The sequence below is a fragment of the Xyrauchen texanus genome, chromosome 18 (genome assembly GCF_025860055.1).
Source record: "Xyrauchen texanus isolate HMW12.3.18 chromosome 18, RBS_HiC_50CHRs, whole genome shotgun sequence".
Classification (NCBI taxonomy): Eukaryota; Metazoa; Chordata; class Actinopteri; order Cypriniformes; family Catostomidae; genus Xyrauchen; species Xyrauchen texanus.
The window spans coordinates 37,651,185-37,670,306 of NC_068293.1; the positions used below are offsets into that span (position 1 = coordinate 37,651,185).

At 36.0% G+C, this 19,122-nt stretch overlaps 2 protein-coding genes across 2 annotated transcripts in view; both read right to left on the reverse strand.

The window, feature by feature from the left end:
* Positions 1–3,936, reverse strand: part of LOC127658675 (titin-like) — a 49,361-nt gene extending 45,425 nt beyond the window's left edge. Inside the window, exons 1-3 of the mRNA XM_052148084.1 lie at positions 3,734–3,936; positions 1,885–1,988; positions 1,301–1,504 (exon numbers count right to left, since the gene is read on the reverse strand). Coding sequence (XP_052004044.1) covers positions 1,301–1,504; positions 1,885–1,975 — 295 coding nt within the window. The 5' untranslated portion in view covers positions 1,976–1,988; positions 3,734–3,936. The remainder of the gene's footprint in view (positions 1–1,300; positions 1,505–1,884; positions 1,989–3,733) is intronic.
* A 4,826-nt stretch (positions 3,937–8,762) lies between these two features.
* The window catches only part of LOC127658707 (coiled-coil domain-containing protein 141-like), a 44,170-nt gene continuing 33,810 nt past the window's right edge, over positions 8,763–19,122 (reverse strand). Inside the window, 8 exon segments of the mRNA XM_052148142.1 lie at positions 8,763–8,898; positions 9,010–9,149; positions 11,696–11,868; positions 14,040–14,869; positions 15,329–15,847; positions 17,854–17,916; positions 18,006–18,118; positions 18,823–19,006. Coding sequence (XP_052004102.1) covers positions 8,812–8,898; positions 9,010–9,149; positions 11,696–11,868; positions 14,040–14,869; positions 15,329–15,847; positions 17,854–17,916; positions 18,006–18,118; positions 18,823–19,006 — 2,109 coding nt within the window. The 3' untranslated portion in view covers positions 8,763–8,811.

The window sequence follows — 19,122 nt, forward strand, 5'->3', positions numbered from 1 at the left end:
GCTATTTATATATAAAGAACATAAAATTGGTCCTTGGACTGACCCCTGCGGAACTCCTTTAGAAACAGGCAGGGGAGGTGATATAGAACCTTCTAACTGCACACACTATGTTCGAGCAGAAAGATAATTGGCAAACCATTTAACAGCTTTATCAGAAAAAAACAATAATGTACAGCCCCTTTAAAAGGATGTTGTGATCATCTGAGTCAAAAGCCTTCGATAGATCAAGAAAAAGAGCTGAGCAAGTTTGTTTACAATCCATAGCATTTGTAATATCACTAAACATTTTAATAGCAGCAGTGGCAATACTATGTTGCTTTTTAAAACCAGACTGAAATAGGAAAAGAATATTATTCACTTCCAAAAGTTTAGATAAGACACATAATTTAGATATTGGTCTATAGTTATGCAGTTGTGATGAATCCACCCCTTTAAAGAGAGGAAAAACAAAAGCAGATTTCCAAACCTTCGGAATTTCATTGTGGACAATGGGAAGATTCAATAAATTTGTCAATGGTTCAGCAATGAAATCAGCTGCTAGCTCCAAGTATGACATTTCTAGCATGTCAGGCCCTGCAGGCTTATTAAGATCCAATTGACTCAAAGCTTTATGAACTTCAAATACAGAAAACTGAGTAAATTAAAATGGTTGCATCACATGGTAATACTGCTTAGAGCTAATGACAGTATGGTTATTTAACTGAGAATCAAATAAAGAACCTGAGGATGTAAAATGCTTATTAAAAATATCCAATATGACAGACATCTCTGTAGTCATATGATTACTTTTAGTAATAATTTTAGTAATCTCCAAATTATTCTCAGATAAAGACAGCAACTTAATAATTTAACAGAATTTGACCATTGAGATGTTTCTGAAAGATACAAATCTGATTTATAGTAATGTTAACTTTAGTAACTATGTTTTTTTTTGGAAAAGAATTTACCATGGTAACCATATTTTCTGTCAAAGTAGTTACTATATTCATTGTCACAGTGCATGATGCTTTCAGAAAATCTTAAACCAGCCTTACTGATCTTTTAAGCTGGTCAGTCTGGGAGACCAGCAAAACAAACTTGGCCAGACTGGGAGACTATCTTAAACCAGCTAAGACCACCTTAAACCAGTTTAGGCTGGTATAGTTTCAGCAAGGACAGTTTCATTCCATTAACAGCATTGTATTTTTGTAGAAACTTTACCTTGCTTTTTATTTATTTTTTAAGGGATACAGGTTCCAAATTGTTTATTTGACTGTAAATTGCGAGAGCACTTCCATGCAAGACGTGTTGTGACGTCTACCTGTAACCAGCAGTTCAGCGGTGCTAGTGGCTTGTCCAGCGCCATTGGTGGCTCTCACAGAAAATCTTCCACTGTGTGCGGCTGTCACGGCAGGGATCATCAGAACAGCACGACCATCGCTGAAAGAGATCTGAGCGCCAGGCAGAGCTGCAGCAGTAAGAACCTGGCCATCACGAAACCAGCTCACCTCTGGAACTGGATTACCTGTGAGGAGAGATTGATGGTTGAACTTCTTATAAAAAACTAATTCTAATGAATACATTTTGGTTAAAATATAAGTACAGTGTAACGTCAGTTAAAAGAACAAAGATTTACAACATTATATCTATAGCATTAAATTGACAACATTTTTTCTGATCTTGGCATAATTCACGTGATACATGATTTCTCTTGAAGTTAGATAAATTCAATGTTAAGTCATTGCAATACTCAGCAGAGTAAGCTAAATGTCAACATTCCTTCAACTTATTTCACTTGTTGACATTTTGTACTAAGGTAACTGAGGTTACAATCAGCAAACCGTATTCAGTCCTAAATAATTCTACATTGGGGCAATGGAATGGCAATCTGGAAAACTTTCTTACCACTAACTTGAGCTTCAAACGTTGCTGCACTACCCTCAAGTGCCACAGCGCTCTGAAGGGGTTGTGTAAATGTTGGTGTCTGTGTTGACATGGTGGAATGCACCCTAAAGAAAGACATAGAATAAAGTTATGGTTATTGCATGGAGACCTGCAAATAACTTTGCATTAACACTGAATTCAAGAGACAAAGACAAACTGTGTGTTTTATTAGCTGCTTCTAAACTGGCTAATCATTGGTGTGGTCCTTGTCCACCTGGTTCAAGCCGACCTGTCATTGTAGAAATCAATGGCTCCATTGGGTGTTGGGCCAAACACTTCAACCTTGTATCAACTGACAGATCATGGACATGACAGTAGCAACTGGTCCATGTGGACTGTGATGGGCTCTTTTTCTGGCATGATACATAATTCAGAATAGCTCTCCAGTTATAACTTATTCTCAGTTAGGCAGACCAGGCTTGTCACATGGAAAACTCTGACTAATTGTTTATGGATATTTAATCACTTTTGACTCAAAATCTATGTTGATTGAACAACTTGTACACTACAAATGTAAAGCATAAACACTCAGCAGTTAAGATAAACAATACATATTTCCATAATAATGATTGTTTAAAAAAATGGAGAAAAAAAAGGTAATTGAAGCGGACTGGTTTATAATTAGAATTTAAAATGTCAGACAGGAACTGCCAGATGCAGGACCATTACCTAAAATAGATAGAATAACAATGAATGAACCAAAGATGCAATCAAAATGGATGATTATGGGGGACCAAATGTAAAAGTTTATGGAGTTGTAGTCTATTTAGATTATTTAGGAGGTGTCATCTTCAATGTCTGTGGTGGTTGCAGCCCTCGATTACATTCTTATATAGACTATATATGACTAATTGAGTACAGTTGAAGATAAAGTAACATTTATGTGCAATACATATTTGAAATAAATCCATTGCTACCATAAAGTAAAGCTTTAATACTAAACATAGTTAAAATCAAGACAAATACGAATGTAAACTCCATTAGCATGTTTCAGATTTGTTGCAAAGGACACAGCCACAAGACAACATTATCTCTGTTTTCTTTGCACCATTTAAGACAGAATGACCAGTTCTCATATATTATCTTCTCATATATGTAGAATAATTTGGACTATATTCTCAAAAAAACAAAAACATAAATAAACATTATTTATAACGTCTCATAAACTCATAAAGAATTCAAAGGTAACCAGGCTCATAAATATCAAAGGTAGACATCATTTTCCCAGCAATTTCTATGTAATATTTGCAGTTAACCCCAACAGATCACTATCATCCTACAAGATTATCAAGAACCAAATTCTTTAATTAAAAAGTTGACTTAACCTGTTATAACAATAACACAGAATTTTCCAGAGACTAATTTGTTAAAGAAAATCTATAAACTTCCTTAGCATAGAATATTGTCACAAAAGACAAGCTCTAAAAATAGTCAGTACTAAGTTTGATTGACAGTCACCATGTGGCACATATCTGGCGGTGCAACTGATAGCTCAGCTGCTGATTCCCTTAAAAAGACATCATGGCCTAGCTTGGACACCACACTAATACTATCACAGGCTATTCTTGGCTTTCTAAAACCATTGCACTAATTTATAACCTTTAGATGTGAAAAGTCACAGATCAAAATCAAATGCCATTTTAGAGTATTCATTCAAATTGTTCAACATCCGTCTTCCTTTAGTTTAAATTTCTCAAAGAGAACATCAACTTTGACAATGCTATTCTCTTTATTGTTAGAATCACACAACAAAGCATCAGTAGAAAGCATCGCAATGGCACAGGGGTACAAGAGCACACAGCGTACTTACTTGTATCCACAAGAGTGCCTTGAACTGGAGGGACGAAGCCCAAGGAGTTTGTCTTCTGAAACAAAGTCCTTATTCAAATATGATTTCAGAAAACACAGTGTGAGAATGGTTGAGCCTCGAAATATTCCAAAAAACAAAACTACACAGGATTTTAGCTGTGTAGTTTTGCTTTTTCCCTTGCAATCCCTACACCCGAGGCAAGGCTGGGAATGCTCCAACTGCTCAGAAGTGCTAACATGGTGGTTTTACTTTATATAGCCCTTGACAAATTAGCATCATATCCACATTGTCACACCTCATTGGCCATCACCATTGAGGCATCATGGGAGGTGGCCGCCATTTTATGCAACTTCACATCTGTCACCCACTTTACTCATATTATCACTGGATGGCAGATACCCCCAACACTTTTTAAGAAACAGGAAAATGTCCCTCATAGAGTGAAACCCTCACTTTATGTCATAAATTAATCAATCAACGTAAAAACAATGTTTACTAATAATTGAAGAACCAAATGGGGAGAAGAGCTGTTGCTGTCACTCAGATTCACCCCCACGAGAGTCTACCCCCATCAAGGTCTACCCCCATTACACACATGATATGGATGAGAAAAATGTCTCAAGCCCAGATCACAGACACTGTTTACCCATTTGCTTTTCTTCTGTTTATCTGTAGATTGAGGCAGAGGATGAATATATTAGGCCCTACAAAATTAATAACAGCACAAAAAAAGTATGATTCTGAGTGTTACCCACATGCCGACTTCCTGTGTAATGTTGTTGGATTAGCAGTTAACTAAAATTGGCAGATGAAACCATTTTAAAGGAAGGTTGGAATCTATGACTAGTAAGTGTTCACTTCTGTCAAACCAGAATGTGATGCATACATGTTACTATTAATTTATTATAGCATAACAAAAAAAATACATTACAATTTAAAATAAAATTAATTATATATAATTTACTTAAACTATATAGCGTATACACACAACACACGCACGTGTGATATACTGTGTTCAGACAGACAGAATGATAATTAAACTAATTAATTGCTTGGATAATAATCACTTAACTATGGGGGGTTTAATTTAGAAAATGTCATAATTGTTATGTTTACTGATGATTTCAGTCATAAGATGATTGGGTACTCATTAGGGAAATTGTTGTTCAGCAATGTAAGTTATCAGCAACACAAGGATTGAATACTTAATTTTTGCTTATAATGTTTTATTTTTGTTTAGAATGCATACATACTACATACATTTTATTAATATTAAAAGAATATCTAGTTGCAATGGTTTTGGAATAAATATATCAACAAGATTTTCAGTAAAATGTGTGAATTGGTTAAGGGTCTGAATACTTTTGCAATTATCAGTTGCAACCACAAGTGCATTCTCTCATATGTGTTTTACTGTACATAAGATTAGGTGGTCTCCAAAGTCTTTCTCCAGTATAGTATGTGTGTCTTCGGACGCAGGCATTGATTCCAGGTTTTCTGGTTCCTTAACAAGCATGCCATAATCACTGTATTCTCTTACGATTTTTTTTGCATCTGTAAAAAAAAGAAATCAGTAGTAAAATTAATATCAGCCATATTACTGCTGTTGTTATTGTTTTTCTTTTCTAGTCTAAATTAGTGAAATCTTTTTTTATTTTTTATGCTTGCCTCAAGAGGTGGGTAATAACTCGTTACATTTACTTGAGTAACATTTAGGGGAAAATGTTACTTTTAGAGTAGGTTTAAAAGTGGGTACTATTTACTCTCAACTCAAGTACATTTCTAATTATTTTTTTTAAACTTTTACTTCTTTACAATGCATGGCGTTACTGTCGTTACATAACTGGGTTTGATTTGAATTAATGTGTAATTAATTGAGAGATTATTGAATGGGACATTTACGAGAGCGGATGTTCACAGCTGCGCACAATGAAACGCTCCCACTTGAATGATGAGATGGTCACTCAAGCCATCAGTGCAGCAGCATCAAACTCTTCAAAGTGAAACACTTTCTTCACTCCACAGAGTGAAAAAAATTATAGTTTCGTCATGCAATGACTTCATTTAACACCAAGACAAGCTGATATTTCAAGATGAATTCACAGCTCCAACAGGCAGCACTCTGAGGTATGTTTTGGCTCTAATTCTAATGCAGGCTTCTCTGTGTAATGAACTGGGCTCTTATGACATCAGTTTGTAAGTGTACATTTTTAAATCAGTGCAGCAATATATCAGGGTGCTTTGTCCCGCATGTCATAAGCAGTATTTATGCATATACTCCGCACCCTCATGGAGGTACTGGAAAATATTGCAGCTATTTCAGGTGGATTAACTGTATAAATCCATGTAAATGTCCAAGTTCATCGATCTAAATACTTACACCACTGAAACCTGTAACTACACTGAAATAAGAATCCACACAGGACATTAAAAGCTATGAAATAGCAAAAGAAGGCATTATATTTCAGCATTATATATAATGTCCTTATGGGACATTTTCACGTTTTCACTGTAATAATTACTAGGAATATTTCCAAACCTCTCTTCTTATTGACAAATTCATCCAGATCTGACAAGAGCCCTTAAAGGGATAGTTCACCAAAAAATTATAATTCTATTTATTTGCTCACACTCATGCAACCCCAGATGTGTATGACTTTATTTCTTCTGCAGAACTTAAATTAAGATTTTTAGAAGAATTTCTCAGCTCTGCAGGTCCATACAATGCAAGTGAATGGGTAGCAACCAGAGTATGTGGGTGCGGAGCGGAGTGGGAGAGGAGCAAGGAGTGGAGCGGCATGATTTTGCATGGAGCGAGGAGCGGGTTTTTAAAAGTTGGAGCGTCATTGTTTTTTCTCGCTCCAAGAGTGCTCCACTAACGCTCCATCATGGGCAAAACACCTGTTAACAGACCTTAATGCAATAATGCACCACAGTGTTAAACACTATTGGCATGAAAGAAAGATGGAATTTCTGATATAACCAGAAAGAATGTGATAAAAAAAATTATAATTTTAAATCTAGCAGCACTTGGTAATGTTCAACCTCCAGCGCAAAGGTTACATTTGCTTTCTGTTTTCATGCTGCTATTATTGAGATAAGCTTGCGGTAAAGCTTGACTTAATTACATTCTTGTGCCTCGTCTCTTTATTCCTGCATCAACTGCCGTTTATTGAAAATTAATGACGGGATGGCGAAGGAGAACACAAGTCGGGAGGTGATTGCCACGATGAAAGGTTTGTTGTGAAAACCTAAAAGACGTGTCCAGAAAACACGATGATAATCCATTCATATGTGGAGAGAAAATCGAAACGTCATCAATACATACATCTATATCTCTCCCCCATTAAATATTTTCTAATCATTCTAATCTAATGTATCTCAATCTTAACTGTAGGCTATGTCCTGCATTAAATAGAAATGAACTTTTAACAACGCAAAACACCAACTGAACTAATCAACATGTTAATATTGCATTGTTTGAATTTAATGGATTGCCATCTAAATGTATTTTAGTGCCTTAGGCTGATTTATGCATTATACATTTGCAGATGAAGAAGCTCAGTAAATGCGAATAGAGGAAGATTTAAAAACGCTAGTAGTTCTAAAAGTGAACTCTGCATTAGACATATAGTTTTAACAGTCTTATCTAGTTTTGATTAAAAAAAAGTGTAGAACATTCTGAGAATGTATTTTTTTTTCCTCACAGATTTATAGGGCAAGGTTAATTAAAAGAAGTGCAATAATATAAAATAATAGGCAATATTTAGGCAATAATAAATAGACCTAATAATGTTTATTTTATTTATTTATTGGTCATTTATTAATGCATACTGAAATAACTTGGAGAGGTAGTTAGGTGCTAATTTTGCCATGGAGTGAACACGGAGTGGGGTTTCTCTAATCCAGGAGCGCGGAGTGAGCGAGGAGCGGGACATGGACAACCAGAGTGGAGCTGGAGCGGAGTGATTAAAGAATGCTTTGAGCACGGAGGGGAAATTGTTGCCGCTCCACACCACTCATATACTCTGGTGGCAACATTTTAAAGCTAAACAAACAAAAACAAGTGAGCATAAAAATAATAAAAAATCCATGAGACTCTAGTGGTTAAATCAGTATCTTCAGAAGTAATGAAATAGGTGTGGATGAGAAACAGTGAAACAGATCACTTTCACATTCTTCTTGTGTTTGTGGTGACTCACATTCTTCTCTGCATATCGCCCCCTGCTGTCTATCAAAAAATTACAAATATTGATCTGTTTCTCACCCACACCTATCATATCACTTCTGAAGACATTGGAGTCTTATGGATTACTTTTATACTGCCTTCATGTGCTTTTTGGAGCATAACAATTTTGACCTACAGAGCTAAAATATTCTTTTAAAAATCTGAATTTGTGTTCTGCAGAAGAAAGAAAGTCAAACATATCTGGGATGGCAAGAGGGTGAGTAAATGATGAGAGAATTTTCATTTTTGGGTGAACTATGTCTTTAAAGTGATAGCTCAGCCATAATTTCATATTCTGTCATTATTGCTCTACCCTCATGTTGTTCCAAACCAGTGTGAGGCCACAAAATGGAACACAAAATATGTTTAAACAGTATGTTAGGGAATGTCAGTCTCAGTCATCATTCACTTTCAAAATATATATATAAAAAACATTCACTGAAAGTAAATAGTGACTCAAGAAAACATTCTGTCTGATTTCTCCTTATTGTATTGTAAGTAATATGAGTTTGGAACAACATGATGGTGAATGATGACAGAATGTCCATTAATAATAATAATAATAATAATAATAATTCTGTAGTACACGTTCAATGTGTATTATGTAATGGAATATAGGGGAGTAAAATTATATTCTGTCATTTGTGAAATTAACGAGTTAATCACTACTTGAGTACTCTTTTAATTAAATACTTTCTTACTCAAGTAATTATTTATGTTAGTACTTTTACTTCGACTTGAGTAATTATATTTTTGAAGTAATTGTACTTTTACTTGAGTACAGTTTTTGGCTACTCTACCCACCTCTGATTGCCTCTAATAATTATCCCAGGCAGAACTCTCATCTCCTTCATGTCATCTGAGTCATGCACACTCCAAAATCTGATGTGTTAACACTTATTATGGATGAAACTGACAGATCATTGTGTTTCAGACTCTGCATGGGAATACAGATATGAACAATACAACATTTAGTATCAACTTGACTAACATAGTCATTTTGAACTGACATTTAAATTCTTTTTCTAAACGGTGATGTTTCACTCACTTGGCTCGCACCACTTTCTGCAACCTCAGTATCTCTCTGGCAATGCACTTCAGGATGAGTGAAATGTGCGTTCATGTCTTCTTCCTCTAATACATTTAGCTTCTCCATTCTGGAGAGGAAGTGTTCAGCAGTCCCATGCACTACAGATATCAGGATACACTATAATTTATTGCACTGAAAAAATTAAGTAGAAGTCATCAGTCTCACAAATATGTGTGCAGCTTATTGAGGCCCCAAAATCTCTAGTTAAAATGCATACAAAGCTTTTAAACAAAAAATAATTGTTGTACTATTCTTGTTGTACTATCCAACACTAAATTACCATCTTTCTACCCAGGAACAAAAATTGGATGTTAGCCAGATTGATAGCCTCACTTCCATTGTATTGAATAAACATGTAATAAAAAGTGAATGTTGACTGGTCGTGTTCCCAGACACCCTCTCAGTAGAGCAATATAGTGGGGAGCTAAGGTGTAATCTGAGAGCCCTGAGTTATGCTGTGCGATAACAGTAACATGCCACTGACCAACAGTCACCCTTATACTTTCTCTTAGATGGGAACTTTAAGGCATGGGTGTTGTAAGGAGGGGACAACGTTGTTCGTGGGACCTGTGATGGAAACTAATATATGATGATCTATAACAGGAATTATTTAGTATTTTTAGACAGTTTGACTTTAGAAGCCAACATATTTTCAGACCCCTAAGACACATAAATTAAACAGCAATTGGATATTATGAATGTGGACACCAGCAAGCAACTTTCATGCTTTAAAGTGCATGTTAATTGTGATGTGCCCATTGTGCTGGTAATTATTTGGGGATAATGCTCTCACCACCATCCTCAAGTCAAATTACAGTCACTAACAACTAAGGGTACAAATGTCAGATGACACCACATTAACTACAACACTCCTTAATCAATACCCTCTCATTTTCAAGCTAACTGTATATAAGTTAGAAACAAACCATTTGAACACTAATATTACATAAACTGTCTGTATAAAATGTTGACCAAATTCACCAAAAATAATGAAAATTCTGTCCTTATTTGCTCAACCTCATGTTATTCCAAAACAGATTGACTTTGTTTCTTTTCTGTGGAACACAAGAGAAGACATTAGCTAGAATGTTTGCTTTAATCACCATTAAAGGAATAGTTCACCCAAAAATGAAAGTTCTCTCATCATTCACTTACCCTTATGCTATCCCAGTTGACTTTCCTTCATCTGCTGAACTCAAATGAATATTTTTTTAATAATTTCTCAGCTTTGGTCCATACAATGCAAATTAATGGGTGCTCTCAGCATGAAGGTAATCGATAAGACTCCAGTGGTTAAATCAATGTCTTCAGAAGCCATATGATTTTTGTGTTTTTGGTGATCCTTTATTCTTCATGCATATCGCCCCCTACTGGGCAGGGAGAAGAATTTCAAGCCAAAAAGTATTTCAATATTGATCTGTTTCTCACCCACACCTATCATATCACTTCTGAAAATATGGATTGAACAACTGGAGTAGTATGGATTACTTTTATGATGCATTTATGTGCTTTTTGCAACGTCAAAATCGTGGCACCCATTCACTTGCATTGTATAGACCTATAGTGCTGAAATATTTTTCTAAAAATTATAATTTGTGTTCTGCAGAAGAAAGAAAGACATACACATCTGGGATTGCATAAGGGTGAGCAAATTATTAGAGAAATGTTATTTTGGGGTGAAATATCTCTAACTTTTATCATAAGGAAAAAAGATGTAATGAAAGTGAAGAGTGACTGAGGCTAACATCTCCATGTGTTCCACAGAACAGAAAACGCATGAGTTTGGATCAACGTGAGGGTGAGTAAATAATTCCTGTAAGGGTCACTATCATTTTTATCTGGAAAGATAAGACTGGGTAAGATATCAATGTCTGTTCAGAAAATGTTAAAATACTTTCATTTATACAAGATCTTACATACATGAGCAGTTACTCATAATTATAAGTTCAACAATGAATACAGCTATCATCATTTTAAATGATAGTCATGACAATTTCTATAAATATAGTAAAATATATCTATAAAAAAAAATAAAAAAAACATTAACGCCAAAGCATTGGAACTAAAATTGGAAATTTTAAACACACCAACTAATTAAAAATAAATAATTTAATTGTTAAGGGTTGAACATTTTGTTTCCTTGGAACTGCAGCTTTAAATAAAAAGCAGGCCAGGGCTTCATTAACATCATACAATGGGAATTGCATGCATGGTGTAAGAAAAGGAAAATATCCATTGCGAAGTACACAATTAAAAAAAGGTAAAATACACATTAAGTTCATACGTATTGAATTTGGCTCATGCAGAAACAACATAGTTATTTTAATTTCAGTGTTCATAGTCAAAATTAATAAATATGTGCTGTTACTATTGTGCTATCACATAAATTAATATGGGGAAAAAAAATTTCAAAACGTGTATATTTTCTTTAATCACCAAGACCATTAATTCTGTGCTGTGAGTTGGCTATGTGATGTGAAAAACAGTAGCTTGAAAAGTGGGTTCCACGTCCATGTGCTTTTCCTTGTTAATATCTGTGTCCATTATAACAACAGCAGGTACAGGAGCCACAAGATGAAACAGAGAGTGCCAAAGCAGGTGTGCCAGTCCAGTTTGAGAGTGTCAAAGTCAGGGCTGTTGTTACCTTTGACCTGTAGCATGGAACTAGTGGAAACTGTGACAGCTGAGTTAGAGGCAGTGACCACATACTGTCCAGAGTCTCTCACTGCAGCACTCTGAATGAACAACGCATGTTTGCCTTCTTTATGGGACAGTTCTATGTGCTGATCATTGGCCAGTTTGTGTCCATTCTTGAACCTGAAGCAAAGAGTGAATTGTCATGTCACACAGTCACACCACAGCAAAAAACAAAGCACACATGAATACACACTCAATGGAGGAGAGATATTAGGAGATGTGTTAAAGCTAAAGGTCTAATATAAGGTAAGAAACAATGAAAAGTTAGCAATGGAAGGTTTGAATTAAAATATTAGTCAAATTGAATTTATTTGTGACAATGGAACAAAATTCAAAATGATGATACTGTATGTTTTAGATTAAAATTAGTGGGGAAAATGTCAAGTCTCCTCAACAAACCGGATTCATGCGGTAAGAAAAAAATGTGTTACTCTATCTTCACTACAATAAATACTTTTTTATAATCAGTATTTTTGTCTTGCTTTCCAAACTTGTTTACATTTACATTTATGCATTTGGCAGAGGACAATCCCCCCGGAGCAACCTGGAGTTGAATGCCTTCCTCAAGGACACAATGGTGGTGGCTGTGGGGATCGAACCTGCAACCTTCTGATTAACAGTTATGTGCTTTAGCCCACTACGCCACCATCACTCCGTTATTCTCTGTTTTTTCTCTATTTGCAAATATTTCCTTTCTTGTTTTAAGCATAATTCTCACAAAAGTTTGTAATGTGTATGACAAAAAAAGCTAATTTTCAATGGGGTAAGAAAAATATATATATATATTCACTAGAAAAAAAAACATTAGGAACGTTTCACAATATGGTTTTAGGTGTGCATTTCTCGTGATCTCGACATTTTGGGATGCTTTTGCATTTAATTTTCCTCAAAAACTGTACAGTAAAATAACTTGAAAATCGATAATCTATAATCCTATTACAAGGTATGATGGATAATGAGAGATCCTTGGCAAAAAAGTAAAATGCATTATATGTAATATGTAAATGTAATGTTATGCTATGTTAATTCAGTACACTTTGGTTATAAATTATTCACCTGCCCTATCCAAGAGTCTTCTAAACCAGTCACCTTTCACATAGGCTAAATCAAACATATTAATAAACACCAGCACGTCACAAACACTTAATAAATGCTTTTTCATCAATATAGTAAGACTCGCTTTCTTCTGCACTCAACAGGGGTCAAGAAGCAGGTTTTTCTGTTCTTTCCGCAAAGTACTGTCATTACTGCAATATGCGCACACTCGGGTCTAAATCATGGCTGGCTTGACCGCAGTCATGCAGACATCCCGGTCCCTCAAGTTGGCAGGCAATGAAATTGACCAAACGTTCAGACTCACTGTATTGTCTACGACAAAGTTGTAGATGTGATAGTCTTATTCTAAGGTGTTTGACACTAATCTGGATGTTGTCAATGCCTGAGAAACTTACAGCTATTTCATCTTGAGTGAGTTCTTGAACAAAGTAATGACGTATTCGGTCATTCATTATGCAACAGTGCGTTTAGCTGTTGCCTCCAGATAGCCTTATTGAAAACAACTTTTTGTTATACCGAGATCACGAGAAAATTAAGTCATGATCACAAGAAAACAACATTTGTTATGTCGAGAAAACGAGACAGAAAAATAATAATAATGCAAGGCCTCTTTGAGCTTCCGTATCTTTTTTACAGCATTTATTAATCTTTGTTAATTTCATAGCTATTTCATGTTAAAGTTCATAATAGTGCATTAACTAATGTTAATATATAAAAACATTTTCTTTAAAAAGAATCATTAGTAGATGGTGAAATTAACATTAACTAAGACTAATGGATGCTGTAAAAGTATTGTTCATTGTTAGTTCATGTTAACTCATGCATTAACTCATGTTAATTCATAGAATCTTATTGTAAATATAATTTAGGTTTGCTTATCAAGTAAACTGCCCAGTATTTTACTATAAAGAAGTTTAGATCTTTTTACTGGAAAACAAGACAAAATACTGATTAAGAAAATGACCTTAAGCAGTGTTAACTGCAAATGCTGTTTCTAAAGCTGCACTGCATGTTTGCTTTGTGATCTATTCCATATTTTGTTTTGTTTTTTAATATGACTATCAAATAATATTTGTCATGAAGTAATAAATTACCATGTTTTTAGATAAACAGTAATAAAAGAACTTAGATAATTAATATTCTCCTCTTTATAATGAAGAAATAACAGCCAGTTTTTCCTCCTAAAAGCAAACAGTGTTATAATTCATGGATCAAGTTTGTTATAAGCTACCAACCAGGTTAAAGTAGGCTCAGGGCATCCAGTGACTTCCACCTCCAGGGTCACCGGAGAGCCCTCCATTACTGTGACATTAGCCAAGGGTTTGGAGAAGTTAGGGCCTGGGCCAGCTGCCAGGTTGCCCATAAACTTTTTGGAAGATGCCCGCTTGATCTCCTCTCGGGTGGCTGTGGGCTTGCACACATCTGAGTCCTGCTCTGTGGTTAATGGGGTTGGGGTAGCATGCGTGTTATGGGCCGGAGCACTGGGGCCCTGGCCCTGACTGGAATCATGCACAGTCTCCTGTATCTCAGTACGAATTTCATGCACTGAGTAAAGGGTTTCACTGCATTCGGTAAGACTGCCTGGTGGTGGGTGGGCAGATTTGCTCTTTAGGATACTGGAGAGGGTGTTGGACACAAGACTGGGGGCAGGCACTGTTAGGGGACTTTGAACAAAGGAGGAAGACTCTGCTCTGAACCTGGCCCCCAGACCAGTGGTGGGAGAGGGGTAGCTCTCAGCCTGGCTAGATGTCCAGTCCCGCCTCGGGTGTAGGGTGTCCCCATGCTGGGAGTGGGACTGGTGGCTGTGCTGGTTAACATGGAGGCTGTGAGAGCTTGCGCAGTAGCCATCATCCAGGTCATTTTCGGACTGTAAAATGTTGGATTCTGGGGTCTCGGATAATGGAGGCAGGGAAATGTCATCAGGCGAGGTGCATTCGTATTCGTCATTGGAGAGTGATTCCTCAGTGAGATGGTCTGGGTGGAAGTCACCTTCAGGTACTGGAGCTGCTGGCTCTGGTGTTCCATGTGTCAAAAACTCCTCCTCTACAGAATGATGAGCTGCGGCCTTTAGAAATAAAACCACACAAAAAATGATAAAAGAATAACAAATCTATTAATCTTGTACTAATTCATAGATGACTATTTCTTTGGTGTACTTTATGAATCATTCCAAGAAAGAGTAACATTTGTGTCCACAACATTTAGACAGACTTTCATTGTATGGAAAACAGATGGAAGAAATGAAGTCATACAAGTATGGAATGACATGAGTCATATTATTGACCCTTAAATACTAATGACAGGAGGCCATGACCTTGATAACAGGGAAAGCAGTGGCCCTTTTGCTTGTAATGTTCCACCCAGTCAAATGCCCATCACAAATATCTCAACATCATATTGCATTTATTAAGCTTGAGATGGCACAATGCATTTTATTAGCACTTGAAGTCTTTACTTTAAAAATCACCTTTCCAAAATGGAAAATGCACTTTTTTCATAGACTCTTGTGTCAACAGAGGCCCACCTTGAAATCTGAGGGTGGATGAGGTCTACTAAAGCCCTGATACTTGTGCTCCAAGTTGGTCTTCTCAGAATACTGTTTCTCTGCACCCTGAAACTGCACTTGGATATCTGTGATGCGTGATGGATCTCGTGGAGGTGGTGGTGGAGGTGGAGGAGTTTCTCGGGAGTCCCTCCTGGCTTGCTTTAGAATGTGACTCCTCCTTTCTCGCTCCGCAGGGGAATGGCTCACATTAACAATGTGGGTGTGAATGAAGGAGGTGTGCATCTCTTCTCTTCTTTCTGTAGTAGACTTTTTTGAGATGGTCTCCACCTTGCTGGTCTTGGAATAGACCTCCTGGGTGCACAGTCTGGTCTCTGATAGCATCTTATGATGCTCTGGAAGAGGTTTGTCAGGCAAATCTTGGCTTTGTGTCTTGTGAAGTTGAGTTTTCTTGTTTTCTGGACACTTGTTAATAGGTAACTCTTTAGTACAGTGTGGACCTGTCATCTCAGGGGTGTGTCCACTTTCCTTTTGCTCAGGCTGTAAAAACAAACATGTTAACGGAATAGTTCACACACACAAAAAAATTCTCTAATCATTAACTCAACCTCATGCCATCCCAGATATGTGTGACTTTCTTTCTTCTGCTGAACACAAACAAAGGTTTTTAGAAGAATATTTCAGCTCTGTTGGTCTTCAAAATGTAAGTGAATGGGTACCAACATTTTTAAGCTCCAAAAAGAACGAAGGAAGCATAAAAGTAGTGACATGATGGTGTGGGTGATAAACAGATCAATATTTAAGCCATTTATTAATCTCCCTTCTATTAATCTCTATTAATCACTTTCACATTCTTCTTTTGTTTTTGGCGATACACATGTTTCGTGCATACTGCCACCTGATGTTTTATGGATTACTTTTATTCTGCCTTTATGTGCTTTTTGGAGCTTCAAAATGTTGGTACACATTTACTTGTATGGACCAATAGAGCTGAACTATTATGTTTGTGTTCTGTGCAAACACATCTGGGATGGCATGAGGGTAAGTAAATGATAAGAGAATTTTTGGGTGAACTACACCTTTAATAAAGAAAAGTATGTTTATACTAGCAAGTTTTCAAACAACGCTGGGTTAAAAGGATAGTTAACTCCAAAATGTAAATTGTCATTATCTACTCATCCTCATGTTATTGAAAACCTATTTGTCTTTCTTCTGTGGAACGCAAAAGGCACAAATATTAGGCAGAATGTTCCATCTCAGTCACCATTGAGAAAAACAAAAAAGATGCAATGAAAAAGAATGATGATTAAGGCTAACATTCTGCCAAACAAATCTTTTTGTATTCCACAGAAGAACACACATGTAGAAGTTACAGATTACATGTAACCAGTATTGCATAGTGTAATCAGATTACACAAATTAAGAATTTGTAATTGGATTACATTACATTTTGATAATGTGCATAATAAAATTACTGTTAATTTTATATTGATCACAAAGAATGTTCGATTAAATTACCAATCAGCTAACTGTATTAAAGTGTGTAACTGATGTTCTATCTGGAAGACACGCAGGCTTGAGTTAAGTTTGAGATGCCATTTATTTGATAGATGTAAAACGGGAGGTAATGTCTCTCTCTTTTGTGTAGGCCCCGTCCGGCAGTCCGAGGGAGTTGTACCCGGAACCGTCATGTCCTGCCGGAGATAGGAGGCAGGGGCGAGGAGCCTGCCCCCGTGCGAGACAGGGCTCAACTGGTGGTGGTGGTTGCAGTGTTAGCACACCGAAACAGCAATGTGATAGATTGTGAGCGGACTTATAAAGCAATAGCTTACGTGCGATTGGCTAGGAATTACCCCGCTAATGATGTGATGATGTACAACTGCTAGTCTTCCCGCTAGAACTACGCTCCGCTTCCATTTCCTAAAGAGCAGTCTGAGCTAGAGCCTGAAATACGAGTGATAGGTCTAGCCAGATATCACTACATATATTGAAGACCCGTTCCTCATTTGACCACATATAGAAAAATCTAGATTTTAAAAAACTGAGCAAGGCAATCTTTGCTTTAAAAATAAAAATATTCATTGAAAAAGACTCCACAAGAAGCACTTCTGTATAAATACACAAGAGTATATGTATGCTTTATATGTTATTTGTTTAATGAAAAAAGTTAAATTCATTTAAAACTAATTATTAGATTTATGTTAAAATGTGCACTGGGTAATCCACAGGTATTTAGATTAGATTATCTAAAAGGTGTAATCCAAAATATTACACAAAACTGATTACAATATAAATTGTGTAATTTGTAATCAGTACCAGATTACATTTCACAAGTAATTTACCCAACAGAACGGTGGGTTTAGAACAACATGAGGGTCAATAAAAGATGACAGAATTTACATTATTGGGTGAACAATCCCTTTAAGGCCTTTCTGCATTTAACCATTGGTTAAGCAACATTTTACACTAACTTTGAAAGGGGGTTAATTTGACAAATTTTACAATTTCAAGTGTGAAAAGGAAATTAAAGTATGAATTATGTTTACAGTATCAATAGTGTCCCGTTTGTTGTTTTCTTCAGGTGTCAGAGGATGTTTAAAGGTCTCTAACTGCGGAAACAGTGCAGAATAATACATTATTAGTATGTTTACAAAAAATGCTCTCATATCAATGTACTAAAAATTATGTTTTCATCCACCTGTAGTTTGGCCTCAAGATCCAGCAGTCCATTTGACAGTTCTTTTATTGATTCCACAATTTCATGGTGTTTGTTGACTGTTTTTTCCATATATTTTTTCCCTTCATCTGCACCTGAATAAAAGAAATATAAAAAAATCCATTACATGTTCTGAGAGGTGACCAACAACTCCACTACTACAACTGTTATTATTATTACTATTATTATAGTTGTATTAATTCTATAATAATACTGTAATAATAACAATAATAACAATTATTAATATTATATGTATGTTTTTATTATTTACCCTCATGTTCTGATTTGGATCTGATCAATCTCAAGGCCCCGTTAACATTGAAGTATCAGGTTGATATTTCATGACTTTTCTTAATCATATGAGAATGAATTATAACCAAACTTTTGACTTGATAACATGTATCAAACTAACTTATGTCTACACTTCTGCCAATTGCATTGGTTAATGTACGTTTTGTTAGGTTAAAAAAAAAAACACATTACTACATACTGCATATTGGATGAGTCCATAAAAAAAAGGATGTCCAATTTGTGATACCACAGAGGATTAAAGCTTCAATAATCTTTATCTACTGGGTTTTGACTTGGTCAGAGTTTAACATCTTAAAGGAATTTGGGGGGAAAATTAGAGAATAATATCATTACTATTATTATTTATACTCTGACGTAACAGGAGTCTCTGGGATCCCATAACATAAAGACATAAAGTCCATTTCAAAAGAATAGGAGGATTAAACTCTCTTTATGGTCATTGAGAGGGTACAGAATAAATTGCTCTACACAATATTTCAGTTCTCACCATGTAATCGCACTGCCAGCTCAGTGATCTGGCTGATTCTCTCCTCTTGCTGTGGGATTGTGGGCCACACAAACTTTTCAAACTGTTTGTAGAGAGCGCTCACTGCTTCCTTAGTCTTACATTGAGAGGAATATTTACCCACACGTACAATTGTGGAGCTTGCCTCATCACACCAGAACTGATACTGCATTTAAAATGAAAGGTGAGATGAGAGACTATTTTCAGAGACTATGTATAACCATTTTACTGTAATACTGCTTTGAAATCATACCTTCAAGTGACAGCAAAGAATATTCGGTT